Here is a 19493-nt window from a genome sequence, read left to right as displayed (position 1 = left end):
ACCTATATTTGCCTAAATTTTAGTGTCTGAAAAGGCATCTGGTCTCAAGTAGTATTCTTTAAGTGGATGAAACATCCATTCTTCATTGGTTGCTCTTTTTGAGTTTAGTTGTTCATGCCATTAAATAATTGTCCCTTTCTGTGATTTATTTTATACTAATTCTCAGCTGTGATATTTTCATCTGGCAGTATCACAGTCATTTTTCATATATAGAGTTTTGGAAGTGTTGGTATTTTATTTTTCCTCAGGGGTCGAGGAGATACGTGCATGAAAATTCACTTGTAAAAAATTACTGAGATTTAATTATTTTTGCTTCTGTTAAAACCATATGCCATCAGGTTCTTCTTGGAAATGTGGTGCTAGTTAAGTCTTTCATGTGTACAAAAGTTGGACGCCCTAATTAAAAAGTTATTGCTCTGCTCTAGTATGTATCATAGCATATCTCTTGCAGACAGTGCATAAGTTATTTTTGGAAAACATGTTTAGACATGTTTTCAAACAGCTTCCATGGTTTTCCAAAATTTTGTCCTGTAGATAGCAGGAAATTTCAGCCACAATCACTTTCTATTTCTGAATTCTTTAGCTCGTTTCTCTTGGGAAGCAGGTGTGCTTGTATAAATGGAATTTGATGAAAGATAGAATGATTCTTTAGAATTCATAAAAACTGATAAAAAAATATATATATTACTGAATATAGGTGCCTTAAAAAGGCAGTTTTGTATATAGCTGAAAAATGCTGGTTTGCAGTTTATTTATGAAACAGAATGGTGTCATCTTGTACAAGTTTTGGAACAGTACCATGATGTGGCCATTAACAGGGACTACCTAATTTTCCATAAATAATTCAAAGGAAGATAGTTTTCTTTGTCTAAATAATGAAGCATTCTTTAGAAAAGTATTTTAAATTTTATATTTGGTACTAATGGCTGTTTTTCAGTTTGCACTTCTGTAATGTAAAGAATAAAATGTAGTTTTCTCAGTTTTGACTGTTTATAGGGATATCAGTAATTATTTTCACTTACATTAAATGTAACTGAGTTTCGTTATTGATGACTTAAATAGCTGTGTTGGTATGACTGTGTGCTGCTATTCACTACATTGCAAGCTTAAAATCAGGACTTGGATGTCATAGGTTAAATACTTGTGTATTAATGTGTTCGTGCACCATAGTGATGTTTTTCTCTTTTTTACACTGCTATGAAAAACGTGCAGTTTTCATAAGTTTCACTAAAAGTGTCTCTGTTACTTCCATAGGTTGTGTAGCACGAACAGTAAATTCTCCCAACCAACATCTATTAAGAACTGATGATGTTATTAGCTGCTGTTTGGACCTGAGTGCCCCCAGCATCTCTTTCCGAATAAATGGTCAGCCAGTCCAAGGAATGTTTGAAAACTTCAACATAGATGGCCTCTTCTTCCCAGTTGTCAGCTTCTCTGCAGGAATAAAGTTAGCATCCCATGGAGTTGTTTGTGGTTCTTTTTTTTTTTTTTTCCAAGTCAGATTATTTTTCTTGTGTATAGATGAATATGCTGAATATTTCCCTGGCTGTCTGCTCTCATTTCTCGCTCTGACATCTGCTTTTTTTGGCAAGGTTCCAGTTCTTGGATAGTGAGAGCTGCAAAGAAGTCCTGAAGACACAGTGCATCTGTTGCTTTTCAGCACACCAGTGTATTCTGGTGGTTTACAGGCGTATCTTAGAAACAGCTTCTTAATAATTTCTTTTACACGTTGCTACACATTCACTCCAGGGCAGCATTTTGCATCAGCCTTTCATATTAAAAATATATTTTCCCTAATTCACCTGTTATGAGGTAGTAACTATTATTTAAAGAGGCATTATCTGCACTTACCTTAAGAAATAGTGGTTGTACACTTCCTTTTCTACAGCATGAATTAATATGAATTCAGTTTGTATTCTGGTTGCTGTATTGGTTTTCTATAAAATTTCAAGTCACACTTGAGGTGTCAAACATCTGCTTCCATGTATTGAGCAATTTGAGACTATAATATTAAAAATACAGTGAGGTGTTCCAGCAGGGAGGCAACTTTGTCAGAACTGGCAAAGGTGGAGGCTGAAAGCTGATTTCTGTTGGAGGCAGACCAATGTTCTCTGAGGAATCACTCAAAGAATGCCACAGAAGCTAAGAGCTATCACACACAGCACAAACCCATCTCTTATTCCAGATGCAAAATGCACTCCTTCAGGCTTTGCTTTTGATAATACAGGAGATAAAATTTAGTAAAATTACAGATCTACATGCTAAAAAAAATGCAAAACTCTAAACCTGCATGTTTTATATCTGTTACCAGAGAATATATTGACAGATATTATTTATGTATTATTTATGTGCTGCATGCAGTTTTTGAGTGTGTACTGGTATAACATACACAAAAATTTTTGTAAGATACTCAGTAAACAAAAGAGACAAAATTGTTCTGGTTTAAGGCTAGTCTTTTGGGTGTTTTTGTTTCCTCTGGATGGCAATGTTCTAGGAAGATTTTTCAGTATTACGTCTTTACTGTGTCATGTTGGTATTATGTCATTGCTACACCATCATTACCTCAGTGACTGAATTTTTCAGTAGTAAAAGGCCATGGCATATGTATCATTTTGTCCTGAATAAAAGACTGCTTTCCCCTGGATTTTTATTAATATGACAACTTAAGTTTTTGGGAAGGAAATTTAGGAGATTTTGTATTGTGTCCTAAGGATTTAGTGTTTTTTTGAAAGAAAAGAAAGAACCACAGGGTTTTAGGCTTATTTCTCATATGAGATTGAATGGCGACCTCCTCAGTGGAGAGAGTTCTGAAGTGCTTGATTGATTACTCTGGGCTTTAATCTCTGCCTTTGGAGACTCAAAAGGCTGCTGCTTGCATTATAGGTGTGCTGAGTAAACTGATTATTCTCTCTCTGAGAGATTGTTGGTCTCATGATTTTAAATGCCTTCAGTGCAGTAAAATTAACTAGAAAAAAGAAGTGTTTACTTTTTCCATGTTTTTTCAACCTCTTATATCATAAACTCCAGCAGCAGTTAAAGTTGAAGTCTAAACAATGAAAGGAACCTGCAATATTGACATCCCCTCCCCTTTTTTTTTCTTCTCCTTTTAAAATAACATTTAATATTCTTTAGGTTTAGAGCCTGATTAGGCTTTCCATCAGAGTTGTCTTGATTATCTGAAATAATTCTGATGTTTGCAGGGTTCGTTTCTTGCTTGGAGGTCGCCATGGAGAGTTCAAGTTCCTTCCTCCCCCTGGATATGCTCCATGCTTTGAGGCTGTCCTGCCAAAAGAGAAGCTGAAAGTGGAGCACAGCCGAGAGTACAAACAGGATCGTAGCTACACAAGAGACCTACTGGGTCCCACTGTCTCTCTGTCACAGGCAGCTTTCACTCCAGTTCCTGTAGATACTAGCCAGGTATGGAAATTAAATTGATTGCATTTTCCTTTTAAAACACACACATATTGCATGCCTATTTTACTTCTTTTGGTTGAATTTGCACCTTGTCCCAAACTTGTTTTACTCTTTGGATTTATTGAGAAATCTGTTGTATAAGAAGTTTGTTATGCAAGTTTGGGTGGCATGTCAAGCAACTTATTTGTAATAACTTCTTCCTCTCTCCTCTCTTTAGATTGTTTTGCCACCCCACCTGGAAAGAATTAGAGAAAAATTAGCAGAGAACATCCATGAACTTTGGGTTATGAATAAGATTGAACTTGGCTGGCAGTATGGACCAGTATGTACCTTCCAACTTAATTTTTTGTTAATTGCTTAGTATGATTAAGCACATTGGTTTCAATGTACTAATGGGACTGCATTTTTTATCATCCCCCAAAAATTAGTAAGGTTTTAAACACCTTCCTACTGAAAGCATGTGAAAACCAATGGCACTTGGGCATTTCTGAAAAAAATTCTGGTATTAAAGCTGTTTGGTGCTGAAATTTTCAGTCTAACTATTAGCCCAGAAAGCACATAGCAAGTTTTTCACCTCCCATTTGTAATTGGATCAAGATGTTCAACTGGCTGGTGGAGTAAGCCAATGAAAACAGTTATTCTTGATTCTCTTTACATGTGCTGACTGACATTACTCTTTTAGAAGTCCCAAATAAGTATTGCCCATAGGAAATTCCATTAAATTTGATTTTTGCTTTCCTGTTCTCTACTTCTTCAGTCTCATGTCTGTATTAGGTGCTCTACATAACTATTTTCTGATCTCTTTCCTACTTTTCATGGAGTATGAAAAAAGTTGACTTTTTGAAGTTAATCAGTAAAAATTTGTATGTGCTATTAAGCTTTTTATTTGTTTCCCAAATGCTGTTTTATGAAGTATTGCTCTGAGGAGTATATAGAAACATGCAGTAGATACTAGATGTAAGTGTAAAAAATCTGTATGTATTCTATTCTATTTTTTTTACTAGAAAGATTTTGGTCTTCTGAGGAGATCAGGTTACAGTTTTAAGGTAACTGCACATAGTATTTATTTGGTGCAGCATACAGCAGTACTTAAAAATATATGATCAACAGAGAAGATCTCTAGATTTTGTTGTAGGTAATTTCCCCATGAAATCAAAAGCAAAAGCTCAGTGAAATTAACGTGTCAAAACATTTTAATTGTGGTGTAATCACACCAACTGTGAAGCAATCTGCAGGAACTCTTAGTGTACCATTACGTATCGAGAGTCTAATTGTGGAGTTGAACATTATTGAAACCATACACAATAAGTATCAAGTTAAGCAGTGATAAAGTTAGTTATGTTCAGAATGAAAGTTGGTGTTAAATCTTTTAAATTACCTTGCTTTAATGCATTGGGATAGGATGTTCTCTCTTTTGGATCCTGACAGAGTATATGCTGATCATTTTCTGGAGATTGATGTCTTAGTCATACTGGTTCCTCACAAATTATTTTATCAGTTTCACAGAATCACAGCATAAGCTGAGTTGGAAGGGACCCACAAGGATCATCAAATCCAACTCCTGACCCTGCACAGCACCATTCCCAAGAGTCACTCTCTGTGCCCAAGAGTGTTGTCCAAACACTTCTTTAGGTCTTGACAGGCTTGGTGCTGTGGCCACTTTTCTGAGGAGCCTGTTTCAGTGCCCAACCACCCTCTGGGTGATGACTCTTTTTCTAATATCCCACCTAAACCTCTCCTGACACAACTTCAGGCCATTCCCTGGGGTCCTGTCGCTGTCACCACAGAGCAGAGATCAGTGCCTGTGCCTCTGCTTCTCCTCACAATGAAGCTGTAACTGCAGTGAGGTCTGTCCTCTGTCTCCTCCAGGCTGAACAGACCAAGTGCCCTCAGCTGCTCCTCAAGGCCTTCACCATCTTCACTGCCCTCCTTTGGACACTCTAACAGTTCAATGTCTTTGTTACAGTGTGGTGCCCAAACCTGCCCCCAGCACTGGAGGTGAGGCTGCCCCAGCTCAGAGCAGAGCAGGACAATCCCCTCCCTTGCCCAGCTGTGATGCTGTGCCTGATGTCCCCCCAGGCCAGGGCTGTCCCTCCTGCCACTACTGGCTCATGGTCAGCTTGCCACTGGCCAGGACCCCCAGGCCCATTTCCCTGGCACTGCTCTCCAGTGTCTCAATCCCCAGTCTGTCTGTACACCAGTCTGTCTGTACACCCCATCCCAGGTGCCAAATCTGGCAGTTCTCTCATGTTGAATTTCATAGGGTTAATGATTTCCCAGGCCTCTTATTGGTCCAGGTCTCTCTTCAGGGCTTCCTGGCCCTCCAGGGAGTCAACAGCTCATCCCAGTTTTGTAATATCTGCATTTAATCGACTGTTGCCAATTGTAGTTCTCTAAATTCATGCACTGCAGTTATTGAGTAGTGAGGGAAGGCATGACACAGAAATTAGCTTGTTTAGATGCACACAAGTCTTCTAATACTAGATTTTGTCTTCAGGTCAGATGCATTCTCTGCAGCAAGTGCTGTTTTTTCACCAAGTCTAAAAGTTCAAAGGCTAATAGTTGGAATCTTTAAATTACCTGCCAGATCATTAAAAAAATCTGCTGTAGCATTTTATATTCCTCCTACATATCTGGTCTGTATATAGTATCATCAAAGTGATACCCACTATTGCATGTAATACTACTGCTTCCTATGCATGCAACAAAGTAAAATAGAAAGCTGACATAGAAAAAATTATGGATTTAGTTAATTTGTTTCCATTTCAAGTCTGAATATGTGTACTAGTGAAATCACCAGATACATCTGCATATCTTTGTTTCTGTTGAATGTCACTGCACATTTAAAACCAGCCACAAGAATTAAGAATTTATGGATGTCATGAGTTCTGCCACTAATATAATGTGTTTGCAAGGCAGTAGATTTTATACTGTGCTCAAAAAAAGAAAAGGAATTGGGAAGGTAACCCACAAAATATGTTTACTATATAATAGAATTATTATACATTGTAGCTGTAGAACAGAAATAGTGTCAGTAGGGGAAATAAATTAATATTGGAATTCTGATGAAAATACCTGACAATTAAAACTTAAATTAGCTGTACACAGATCTGTACTGAGAGACTATACTGAGTATTTTGGATACAGATTACTATAGAATTTAGGAATCTGTTAATAAATGTTTTCAGTGCTGCTAAAATATATTTCTCATTTTATCTTCTATTAATTTTTATAAGTAGTTTGACAGTTGGATTGCCTGTATTGTCTGTCCAAAGAACATTAATCCCATCAAATCAAGATAAATACCCCCTGGAGACTGTAAAGATTTTTCAATCCAAAACATAAACAACTGACTGCTGTTCAATTTGAGAATTATGTGCTTGGATCAGAATACAAAAACTCCATAACTCAGAAATTCTATAGAGAAATGTATATTTTTTCACAAGGTCAAATAAACTAGATTAAGTAGTAGCATTTTATAAAAAATAAATTATGTCATTCTTCAATAACTTCCACTTTGCACATTTCAAGGTTAATATAAATGGTGAATTTATGGTCCATCAAAGATTGACATAAAAATGTTATAATATATGGTTTTTAAAGTTGTCTCAACTGTGCAGATGTTAACAACTGCATTGGGGTCATTTAGGCAATATTTTCAAAATAATGTATTTTATCAAGCCTTTATAGGTGTTATTGGCTGAACTCTAGCACAAGATGCTAAATTGAGAGCTATAGAGTGCTTGGTAGTCCCAGCCTCCAAGGTTGCCTTTCTCAGTTATAGCCAGTGTTAGAATAAAACTGTAGAAAGAAAACAGGTTAAATTTTTTTTGATCAAATTTGTAAGTTTATAAACTGCAGGATTTTGTAAATTATGGTCTGTATGGCTCTCCTATCAGTACACTAAAAGTAAATTCATGTTCCACTTATATGTGACTTCCAAATAGTCACGTTCTGCTTCTATGGTACTGGAAATAACTTAGAAATAAACATTTTTTGAATTAAGAGACACAGAAGATTCCTTTTATATTGTTGTTTTCATCAGGTAAGGATTTCAGTTATATCTGTATCAACATATTTATGCAAACTAGATGTAGAATTTTTGAAACATGGGACTGAAGATGAGATGGTACTTTATGGCTTGTATGTTAAAACAATATAGATTGCACTGTTCTTGAACTTTGCATATTTCCTGTGAACATCTGTATAATAGCATGTACAAATTAGCATTTATTCCACTTGAGATATGCAGATCTGAAGTTTATTTGCAAATGCAAATTCTGTCTTGATCATGCTCTGAGAATACAGAATACTTTCTTTTTTGAAGTACTGTCAAGTCTGAGTAATTCTAACTCGATCAGCTTTGCATACCTTGTGGATTGGTGGTTTTAAATTTCTTTTTTTTTTTAAGGAATATTAAGCTAATTTTTTTACTGTTTTCTTAGGTTAGAGATGACAACAAAAGACAACACCCATGCTTAGTGGAGTTCTCGAAATTGCCGGAGCAGGAAAGAAATTATAACTTGCAAATGTCACTTGAAACACTGAAGTAAGTTGCTAGAACTTTTGAAGCTTATAGTTAAGAGTTTCATAAGGAGATTTTGCAGAATTATAAGTTCACATGCAAATTTAAATTTGTGCAGGTGAGGATAAAAGTATGCAAATGAGGGAGCGAGACTCATTAATGAATTATGTACTTGGCATTGAAAATTACTTTGATAATCTTTTTAGAATTATTGTGATAATGCTGATTGTGAAATGGCAATTCACACAGTTTTTATCTAGGAGGAAAGAAAGAGATACGAATCTTTGCTTCTTATTTGGTTTATATCAATTTAGTTTAATTTCTTTTAATTTTCTCTATTGATAAAACACACTTTGACACTCACTAGATATTTAAATTAAGAGCTTTACTTATGGATCCCTTGCTGCTATTTCTGTGTCATTGTGCATGTTGCCACAGAACAAACAGTAGTAGACATTCCCTTATTTTGTGGATAAGTGGCTAGATGTGTGAGTGTCATGGAAACTTTCCAGTTGGAATGCTAGAAAATTTCAATGGGACATTTAGGGTCTGTTGAACTAATCTAGTTTTCTTGTTTACAAAGATAATTCCTCACCTCAGCTTTGTCAGTCAAGGAGGTGAGTTCTTACTTTGCTGAGACTTAATTGAAAAATCTATTAGTGTAAGTAATTTCTCCCATATGTAGCTAACATGTTAAAGTATTTCTCAAACTGATAAATGCTTGATGGCATATGTGATTCTTCAGTCACCCATTCTTGAAATCTATAATTTTTTTCCTTGTTAGAATATAGTTGCTTTTACTAAACAGAGAGTTTAAAAAGGATGAATGTCTGAAGTGATATTACTTTTCTGTGAATATTTTTCCTATATTATTAAAATATTTGCCATGTAAACTGATAGTGCAATATAGTGTTTATACTCTTAATACAAGAACTTTGTGCCCTCATAGTAGAAAGCTATGTAGAAACTCCTTCTAGAACTTCTTGCAGATTTCTTTTCAGGTCAGCTTCTCTGTGCTACTTACTGATCTACTGTTCCCACAGTAAATAAATTACTCAGTGAAAAACTGAGTTCTTAGGGTTGTATTTATGACCCTAAGTGCTAAACAGTTTCTGGAGGGATATTTTGCCATTATTTAGTGGTAAAGAATTCAGGGAAAAATTGAACTGGAAGGAAGAAAATAAGTTCAAATTTTCTATGGGTAGATATTAGAATTGCATGGGAAGTTTTTGAGCATTTCCCATCAGCAGAGCAATGCGCCAAGGATTTAAAATACATTCTTCCTTTCTATTTTGTGAAACTACAAAGATGATGTCAGGAACTTTCACTACAGTTGGATCTTTTCCTAGAATACTCTATATAATATGGCTCAGGCAGCAGAAAAATCGTGTTCTCATAATTAAATGCACACTGCTGACATTTCGCTAAATACTGAACATTTAATGAATCCTTACAGAATTACTGGTTCAGTATTCAGTGCTTTTCTAATCTAACCCTGTGAAAAATCCTAGGTTTTTGTTTTATAAATGTGCAAGTTATGGATTACCCTTTTTAAAAATTAATTTTATTGCCTAATCAGAAAGAGTCTTTCCATTAAATGCATAATATCCAAAATATAAGCATTTAGTCCTTCTATGAGTTTCAAAATTTATATGCTTACTTGAACTAAGCCTTCCTTTCTCCCTCATATTAGTCCATGTTTTCTGATAAACCAAGTTCTGATTTTGTAGTATTGAGTATTGATTATCATGTAGACATCTTTGTGCAGGGACTAATTTGTTTCTGCCCTTGACAGAGGGGAGAAAGGGGAATAGGGAAAGAAAATGTTATTCTAAAAATTCTAATAATTTTCTTTACAATTTGAATCAAACTGCATACTTGAAATAGTTGCAGGACATGGAGAATAAGGCTGACTTTGTGTTTTCCTTCGTAGTTTGTTGCCAGTGTTGCTGCCAGATGAGAGAGTTAGAAACCACGGAAGATCTAAGTCATATTATCTGATAGAACATTTCTTTCCCTTATACTGGGATCTGTGTATATTTTTAAGTATGATTTAATACTTTTATGAGCTATAAAAATTACATACTGTAGGAAATGTCAAGATGCAGGAATGAGTTGCTTCTGAAAAATGTCATGGGATGAAAATATGCTTGCTCATACTGTTTCTGCACATGCTTATATATGTATATTTTATAGTTTGCTCTTGCAATATGCTTGCATATTTTTTGTTGTTCCTGCTTATTATTTTGTGACTGACTTTCCTGTTTCTATGTATTTACTCAGTCTTGTGGGATAATGGCATATATGATTGTAATAATGAGAGCTACATTCAGCCACTTCTCGTTTTCTTGCTTCGATTTGAAGTGCTTTAATGGTCTTTCAGATTCTGCCAGTACAATCTGTCATTTTGTCCTCCCGTGGCTCTCTTATTTGAATTTGTTTTGTTTCGGCAGAGAAAACTCCTGGCTTACATTGCAAGAAAATTAGGGTTACCAGGGGTTAGCTCCTCTGTTCTGCATTTCACTATTATATATGTTCTCTCTCCTACTTATGCTGGTGATAGCTGCATAGGAATAATTTGCTCTTTATGGCAGTTGAAATTTAGCTGCATGGAGTATTCTTAGCTGGTAGTGTGTTTTGCAGGAAGAGGCCACTGGATATTAGTTTCCTCATTTCTGATTTTACTGTCTAATTTTAAATAAGGGGTCACAGTCTATAACAGTAGGACTTCATGTAGCTAGCACTAAAAATAAGCTGTAAGAATCTCCTTGAAACAGACAATTCATCTGCCAAGAGAAATAAAGTTAGAAGAGTATTTATGCCCTTTTTTCTTTCCTTTCCTCCAGTCAGTTCAAAAGCAGTAAATACAGTTAAAGCAAGACTAGAAAATACCATTTTAGCTAGTGGCAAGAACAAATAAAAAACTTGTTTGACACCTTTCTTCCACTTCAGGAAAATTTGGAATGGAGTCTAAGGTACATGTGATTTCTTCTGTAATCAGTTTCAATCAAAGATATGGTTATCACCATCAAGTTTTGAGAAAATTCTCATCCAAAGTTAAGACTTTTGTTTAGGATTTCTATTAATTTCAATGTCAATATTTTATTAATGCACCTAGACTAAGGAAAGACGATAAGCCAACATTGAATATAAATGCAGGAACAAATAATTAATAATTTACAGATCAAATCCTAGAGACGAATGAGTCTTAAAATTTGTGCTTCTAAGCAGTGTGGCTATAAGGATATCAGGAAGTCTGAGGTAATCAGAAACTAGTATTTTTTTTTTTAATATTTTTTTTTATGATCTGTGTTTTGAAGTCAGGCCACAATGTGCTAGTTCAGTGGCTCTGTGGTAAAAACCTTGTGGTGGGTACAAGACACACTGTCTAGATTGAGTAAGATGGCACTTTTGGCCAAATGCTGTCATGCATTCTACTGTCAGTTCTCTCTTCAGTGTCCCCTAAAAACATTCAGATCCAACTGAAATCTCTAAATAATAGCTGCCTCAGAAAGAAGACACATTCTAAGGATAAATTACATTTTATGCCTTTTTTCTCTTTATAGTTATAAGTAACAAAACATATAAAGATGTGGGTATGAAGCAGTATGACTGAGTATTTAAGCAGTTTGAATAAATACATAAAGCAGCAGTAATAGGTCAAGGGCAATCTTCAAACTGATACCTCATAGATGAAATATACTATATGATAGTTCCATTTTGAAGTACCTTACTCATATTTTTACTACATTTTTGGAGCATCTTTTGGCATTTTCCTGACATTATCAGAAACATTATTACGTATACAAAAAGGCTGGTGTTGATATATACATATTATATTGTATTAATTTCTATAGGTCTCATTTGTTTTATAGTGCCATTTATAGGCCCTATAGTGTGCCTAGAAACAGTAGGAACTCTAAATATAGAAACACTGTCAGTAATTAATCTCTGGTTTCTGTGCCCTAGAACCCTGCTGGCATTAGGCTGCCATGTCGGAATTGCTGATGAACGTGCTGAAGAAAAAGTGAAAAAAATGAAACTTCCAAAGAAGTAAGTTGAAATACAATGTGTCTTCTTAGGCAGTGGGAATTGAGTGAGTTCTATTTTAACAATTCAATAATATTTGAAATGATAATTTTATTAGTTCTTGAGCATGCATATACATGCATGAATTCTCAAGAACTTTCAAAAATTTTCACATACCATAATCCACAGTTTTTCTTCCAGATATTTTTCACCTGATGTGTGGGCAAATTTTAGGGCTTTTTGTGCTATGTTGTAATGTCTGACATTCATAGTTACGTGTTTCTTTTCTATATTGTGTGTATCACAGAGACTTTGTAAAGAACTTATACAGTAAATTTGCAGATGTATGCTGCAGATATTTAGAGGTGATCCTTTTCAAAGTTCTCAGATGGTCATGATTTGAGGTGTAGAGAGCTGGTACAATCACCTGATTTTTTTCTAAGTGATCTGTTGGCAGCAGCATTCGTAGGGCTGGGCTTAGCCTGGTAAAGTGTAGTTTGGCTAAGCCTAATAAGGTGTAGTAACCTCCACTACCACAGCTCTGAAACCAGCCATCATGGCCCAGCCAAGTTGCCTGGCTGCTTAGTGTCAGTGTACACATATAGAATTGGGAATAAAGAATTTTGAAATTTGGACACAGTTGAGGTAATGGAACCTTGGTTTCATCTATCTGACAGCCCTACTGTCCAACATACACTTGAGCCCATGGGATGAAAGAGAATTATATAATATGTGAAAAGTCAGAAAGGTAAATGCCACAGTTTTACTAGGAGAGCACTTCTGCATGGTTTGTTATTCCTGAATTTAAGATAGTAATTTAGTTTCCTTGGTTATGACTCAGAGCAATGGTGAGTGCTGGTTGCTGAGCTCCTGCCACCAGTAGCAACTCATTGTTCTTTGCAGGAATGTGCTCTGTGTAGAAATAGCTGTTCCTCTGGTATTGCATATCTCCATTATTCACAGCAATCCTTCACTGGCCCATACCCCTGCATTACATGCAGTCCCTGAGGCCAGTGTGATAACCTCCAGCACGTTTACCTAAGGCAAGTCTTCTTTCTTCCTTTACTACAAGGCAGCTTTGAGAACTTGAACCATCAAGTCTTTGATATCTACCACACTGCACAGATTTACCATTGATATTACAGTTTCAGAATCCTTGATGTGGTGGCTTTGCCAGAATGAATGGGAATAAAAGCAGGGAATTCATTTAAGTTCCTCCCCAAACTGTTCTTCAGTTTCAGCATCCCAAAATAACTATATATATCTCAGAGAAGAAAAGATATCTTGGGCTTACTGTTTTTTCATTCTGAATTTCCTGGGCAGAAATATATGTGCATTTACACGATTATTCAAGTGAATCAAATTTCCTGCTTTTGAAAAATGGCAGCTAAATCTGAAGTCTGAAGAAATTGTACTTTCTAATATAAGAAGACTAGTAATATTGAGTCTTTTTAATGTCATTAAGCATCATAACCTTAGAAACCTGAAGTCATACTGTACATACAGTCAGAATTTTGATATCTCACTCAAAATGGATTGAAAAAACAAGCAAAAAGGAAAGGAAAATATTGTGCCTATATTCTTACAAGCTTGTGCAAAGGCAGCATGACAGGCAAGAGCTTGGTAATTGCCAACCTGACAAATGTGCTAATTTCATATGTTTCACTGTTTTCTTTACTGTCTTGTTTTACTCATATCACTGAAGAGACTTCACAAATACCTGATGAGAGGTAACTGTGAGGGCAGTGAACTCCTGTGTAATAGAAACCTGCAGATTGGGAATTATACAGATGGCTGATTTTGGAATGATGTTCTTGAATTGTTGTTTAAAAACTTAAATTTTTTCTTTTTACTCTGGTAATTTTTAAGGAAGATTCAGCCTCTTATTTATCGATGGTAATCCCTCATAAATACCTGATCATTTTAAATTATTGTTTTCAACAAATAATTTATTTAAATTGTTTTAAAATGGCTGTCACAGAAGAGAATTAATTAAGAGTGCTAAAGTATTTGAATATTTTAGGATATAAATGGGGATAAATACTGTTTAATTTCATGGGTTGCTCTCTGTCAGTACAAATAAAGAAAATACAAGAAAATTACCAAATTGTTTAGAAAATAATTGAGCAATTATTTAAACTAGTCATTCTTTATACACCCCAGGGTGTATAATTTCAATGAGAGAATGCTGTTGTTTGTTTTCCACGGACTCCTTTTGTTTCAGCCAAAATAATGCCTTTGTATGCTGGAGGCGAAATAGAATCATAGAATAATTTAGGTTGGAAAAGACCTTTAATTCTTTATGTCCTCTATAGAAGGATTGCTCATAAGTAAAGTAGGAGATTTCTATAATTAATTGGAAGGGAATAACTTCACAAAAGTAGCAATCCTATAGGCACTAAAAAAAATGAAGAAGCTGCCTTTCTATTCTGAAGTCGTGCTTGAATTTTAACCATTTGCTCCTATGATTCTAAGGATGTTAAAGTATGAATTATTATGGAGACAAACTTTCAAGGTAGATTTTAAAACTGGTCTTGAGTAAGCCATTTGACTTGCTTTGTCTCTCAGTATCCCTTTATTTAACAGGAAAAATATATTTTCTCTTTTCAGTAGGAAGTAGGTAGAATTTAATAAGTATTACCTGCTTAGAGATAGCAATAATATTGTTGATATAAGCATTTAGATAAACTATGTCTTAATCTACTACTTTGAATATATGGCATTATTAAAATACTTTAAAAACATTTTTATTTCAGACTATTTTGGGTAGCTTTCATTACCAGTTACTTCATCCCATCAAGATGCAATTATCTTGGAGTAGAAACAAAATCAAAAACAAATCAGTAATCAAGTTTACATTATTATCCTTTATGTTCAAAGGCAGATGTAATATTTATATAGATACGTTGCATAGAATAATTTCTTTCTTTTGTGGTTTCTCTTAATTTTTTTCTCACTGAAAAGTAACTGCAAGTTCTGCTTTTTTCCGACAGCTACCAGTTGTTGAGTGGCTATAAGCCAGCACCCATGGATCTGAGTTTTATCAAGCTGACCCCCTCTCAAGAGGCCATGGTGGATAAACTGGCAGAGAATGCTCACAATGTGTGGGCAAGGGACCGAATAAGGCAGGGCTGGACGTACGGCATCCAGCAGGTGAGTGCTAACCTCAGACACTTACAACAGCTCTTTCCTGTTGAGAGGCTTCACAGCCAATGGAAATGATGATGGCACACAGTCAGGAAGAAACAGCTAGTGAATGCAAGTTTGTCAGTCAAAGGAGACAAACCCATATATTTTAAAGCACTCCTGCTATATAGCAGTATGAGACTCTGTACAGGCAGTATTAAAAAAAACTTGGTGGCACATTCTATCTAGATCTCAGGGTGAGAAAATTGGATGCAGGAAGCTAATGTGCTCCAGTATTTTAGGAAATGTAAATATTGACTTTCACTAAGGAAATCATTTATATGTTTGCAGTTCTGAGAATTGAATAATTTTGTTTAGCCAGGAAAATCAGAATGTAAACTTCTAGTAATAACTTTGTTAATATGCTATGTTTCTGGCAGAAGATGTGTTTAACTGAGAATAGTTAAGTCAGTCTCAAAGTTCCAGTCCTACTTTAGTTGTTCTGCTCCAGTGAATAGGAATAATAATATTTGGTAATTATCTCAATATGTTACAAGGGAGGAGAATAAGAATAAAGCATGGTGGATCATTAAAAACAAAACTCAGATTCATTGGTTTCTTCAAAAGACCCCTAAAGCCAATCCATTTGATATACCATGAGCCTAATTTAGTATTTTTCAAGACAGCTTCTACATCAGTTTCCTCTTAAGATTTTCTATTCTTTTGTGATTGATTGTGAACTTTATATACAGAAAGGTCTCTGATTGTGTTAATAAATGTGTGGTAGCATTTCATAGTGAAATTTTAGGAAAATTTACCCCTTGGGGAAAAATGAGTTTTCATGGTTTTGTGCTGAGCATAAAAGCCTAGCTTTATTATTTTTGCAAAAATGAGAAACTGCTGTTCTTTAGGTACATACCCTTTTCTTCCTACAAACAGTGGCTTTGTTTTTGACAAAAATTTGAGTAATACATTTCAGTCCCACATGTCAAATTTTGTTCTTCTACAGGACCAAAATTTATTCTATTTACAAAGCCTTTGTGTAAAATAATAAAATAAACTGGGTTTTTATATATGAAGTTAAGCACTTCACCTTATTACATACAGGTATTCTCTTGTGACAAAATAAATGCTGCATTTCTGCATTTCAGTACTGTTCATTACAGTCTCTTACTATTAAGCTATCATTGGGTTACTTTGTAAGTTAATTAGGAAATCTATGTTTTGTATTTGGGTCTAGGCAGACAGTGAGTCAATTCTTCTGTTTGCAGACTGGAATATGTGCTCTACTAGAAAAACACTGAAGATAATTCAGTGCTTGTGCACCTCCCCCAAGATCAATTTTTTCCATAATACTGCACCTTTTAATAAGAGGTGGTCCTTTGAAGTAATGCTAACATTTCTGAAGGAATATTAACCATGAGAAGTATTGGAAGTGATGATTTTCTGTTGTCAGGCAGTAGGGGGAGGGGGATTAATTAGTTTTGAAATCATTATTTCCATTGTGTGTTTATGGAGTCAGTGCACAATTCATTTCTAGAATGAAAAGCTCTATGCTCAGAAATATTTCTGCTATATTAAAGAATGCAATCAAGAATTTGTACCATGTCTCCCATTTTTTTATTCTTCCAGAAGGCAATAATTTTCAATACAGGACTTGGCCAACTGGGAGCTTTGAAATGAATGAAAGTTGGGAAATAGTTACAACTTTGATAGAAACTTGACATAGCCCAAAATTAAATTTAGTTTTGCAACAGAATTTATTGGCTAAGATAAAATTAAGAAGTTTCTGGAATCAAATCTCTTAGCTAATTATATTTCTAACTAGCTTTGGGAGAATTTAATCTTATGACTCACATGTATTGAATAAATGTTCTTAGATATTGAAGACAATTTAACCTGCCCTTTGTATCAGTGTATCTTTGAAAAAACCCACAAATAAATTTGCCGTATTTATTGCAGTGAATTTGCATCTAAATTGCAGGTTTTCTGAATTAATGAGGTATTAAGTAGAAAAGTCAGTTAAATGGTGATGTCAAAGACTTTCCCAGTGTTACTGGTTTGGGAATGATATGGAAAAGATGTCATGGGAGTGAGTGGCAATAAAAAAATATCTCCTTTGCATATTCACAATATTTTTATTATGCACTGTCTTCATATATGTTTTGGTGTGCCTGTTGATGTAGAAAGTTCTGCATTTGAAGAGGTGTGATGTGATAGTAATAATTAGTGTTATTATGGTTCCCAAAAGGCAGTGGAGTTGCTTAAGGCCACAACTTGAGTTTTAAAAAAACACCCCCAAAGCCCCCAAAAACATAGACCAGACAAATCTAGTATGGGATATAACCTTAAATTAAACACTTCAGAAGAATCCTAAAGTCTGTCTTATGTCCTCAGTGCTGTGCTTAGGGAAAGAGACTAAACTGACTGTTCAACCTAAAATCCTGGAGCCCTGTGAGGAGGCATTTTTGAGCCTCACTGGGAGAGAGCAGAGGGAAGCAAGGAGGATTCTGATCTACTCACTGAACAGCTCTCTGTATTTTATCTACTGACTCCTAAAATAGTTTCCTGAGGGAAATTCTTGGAATTCTGGCCTTCCCTAGGCTCCCTTTTGAATAAATGTCCTGCTCACTGGATGACAAAATTTAACATGAAACTTGAATCTCTGCTCACTTATTAAAATTCATAGTCTGGTATGAGAAAACTCATGGTAACTAGAGGTTTTGTTTAAAACCCCTTAGCTTGAGTGTACTGAGTGGTACACTACCCATTTTTCAAGAGTTCTAAAAGTTTGACTCCAAAGCATTAAAGATGTCTGACTAGAAAATAGGATTTAGGTATCTACATCCATTCTAATGGCCAAGGACAAATTTTTATATAAAAAAGTTATCAGAATGGTAGCCCCTAGTTTAGTTTTCAGTTATTTTTAAAGCAGTTGGTGTGAATCATGCTCTGGTTTTGGCTACTGGGTTATGCTCTGAAAGAATCTTAGACAAATGTTTCTGCTCTAAATCTTGATGGGGCTTAGGTATATATGATAAATATTTAACTGTTCTTCCTTACCAAGACAAAGACAATCATGGGCATGCAGAGAAGAGTCTGGAGAATTTATAACTAAAAAGCTTAAGTGCCTATGAAACTGATCATATTTGGGGTTTTGTGGTATTGAGTGCTCATTCTTTAAACATTCAAGAATTTTTTGACTAGCTAAATACTTTTGTGTGCTGAGTTGTGCACTGTTGTTGGGAATGCAGTGTAGTGGTGCAGTGAACAGTGTCATAGTTATGCTTTCAGCAGAGTGTGATTGTTAAATGTGGACAAAAGCTCACAAATATTTATGACCTTGAGGAAGCAGATTTACAAGATTGACGGTATACTTTACTCCCTTATCCCTGGCAGACAAGTTGCCGTGGTCTCATGGATAGTTAAGCAGGAAGATGATGCCCTTTTTCAACAATAGTGCCTTGCAGAAGCTGCCATGCTTTGGATCTTGATGTTGATTTGCTCTTAATTCCATAATCTTTCTCTTTCAATTTTTTTTTTTTTTTTCCTTTGGAGAAAAGACCAGCAGCTGAGTTTCAGGAGTACTTACATACAACCCTATTAAAATCCATAAGAAGAGAGCAGAAGAGCAAGGTGCTCCTTTCTGGGTGCAGTGCAGAGATGCCTCTCATTTAGCTGGCATACATATCCCATGGCAAGCTGCTGCCTCTGGCTGTGGTCCACACTGCTACGTGCTTCTGCTTGTCTCCAGTGGGTTCATTTCATGGGCTACATTTTGACATCCTGTCATATTACTGTGACTTGCTGCAGTACTGGAATAAAGTGACATGATGATGTGCTGTATAATACTATAAACAGATTTTGCAGAGCTGTAAAATAGTTTCTTAAGGGAAAGAAGCTTAGAGATGTTTTAAAGTAGATGAACTAATCACTGGGAAATATGTTATGAACAGCAATTGTGCTGTGGCTGTAGGATGAATTAAATAATCTAGTAGGTCTGTTCAGTATGAGAGCCTCATCATTTTGAGATTATATAAAATGGAAAAATTAAAGGGATACTGTCAAGTAGTTAATGTATAAACCATTTTTTTCTTTAAAATCTGTTGGGAAAAATGCCTTCCATCTTCCAGATTTTTTTTCTTCTTCTAAATCCATCACTGTCAGGCTTTTTTCTAACCAAGATATAACAAGCTACATTTTATGCTTGTAGCTTAGTTCTGCTGCTGCAGAAACAGCCAGCCAGGAGAGGGAGCACAAGTTATCTAATAAATCCTGTTCCCAGAATTGTCCTGACAGCTATGATGATACTGAACATAAACAAGTATTTTTTTGTAGCCTCACAGTTGCTTATTGCTCCATGAAGGGAGAAAGCAAAAGGAGAAAAGCAGGTAGGAAA

General features: G+C 35.4%; 1 protein-coding gene across 4 annotated transcripts in view; it reads left to right on the top strand.

The window, feature by feature from the left end:
- Positions 1-19493, top strand: part of RYR2 (ryanodine receptor 2) — a 369436-nt gene that overhangs the window by 201817 nt on the left and 148126 nt on the right. For all 4 annotated transcript variants that reach the window (XM_079298135.1, XM_079298134.1, XM_079298133.1 and 1 more), the window contains exons 20-25: positions 1255-1447; positions 3201-3417; positions 3632-3736; positions 7860-7963; positions 11909-11992; positions 14962-15121. In XM_079298135.1, coding sequence (XP_079154261.1) covers positions 1255-1447; positions 3201-3417; positions 3632-3736; positions 7860-7963; positions 11909-11992; positions 14962-15121 — 863 coding nt within the window. The remainder of the gene's footprint in view (positions 1-1254; positions 1448-3200; positions 3418-3631; positions 3737-7859; positions 7964-11908; positions 11993-14961; positions 15122-19493) is intronic.

The sequence above is a fragment of the Erithacus rubecula genome (assembly GCF_903797595.1).
Source record: "Erithacus rubecula genome assembly, chromosome: 2".
Classification (NCBI taxonomy): Eukaryota; Metazoa; Chordata; class Aves; order Passeriformes; family Muscicapidae; genus Erithacus; species Erithacus rubecula.
This window is presented reverse-complemented; position numbering and strand designations above follow the sequence as displayed.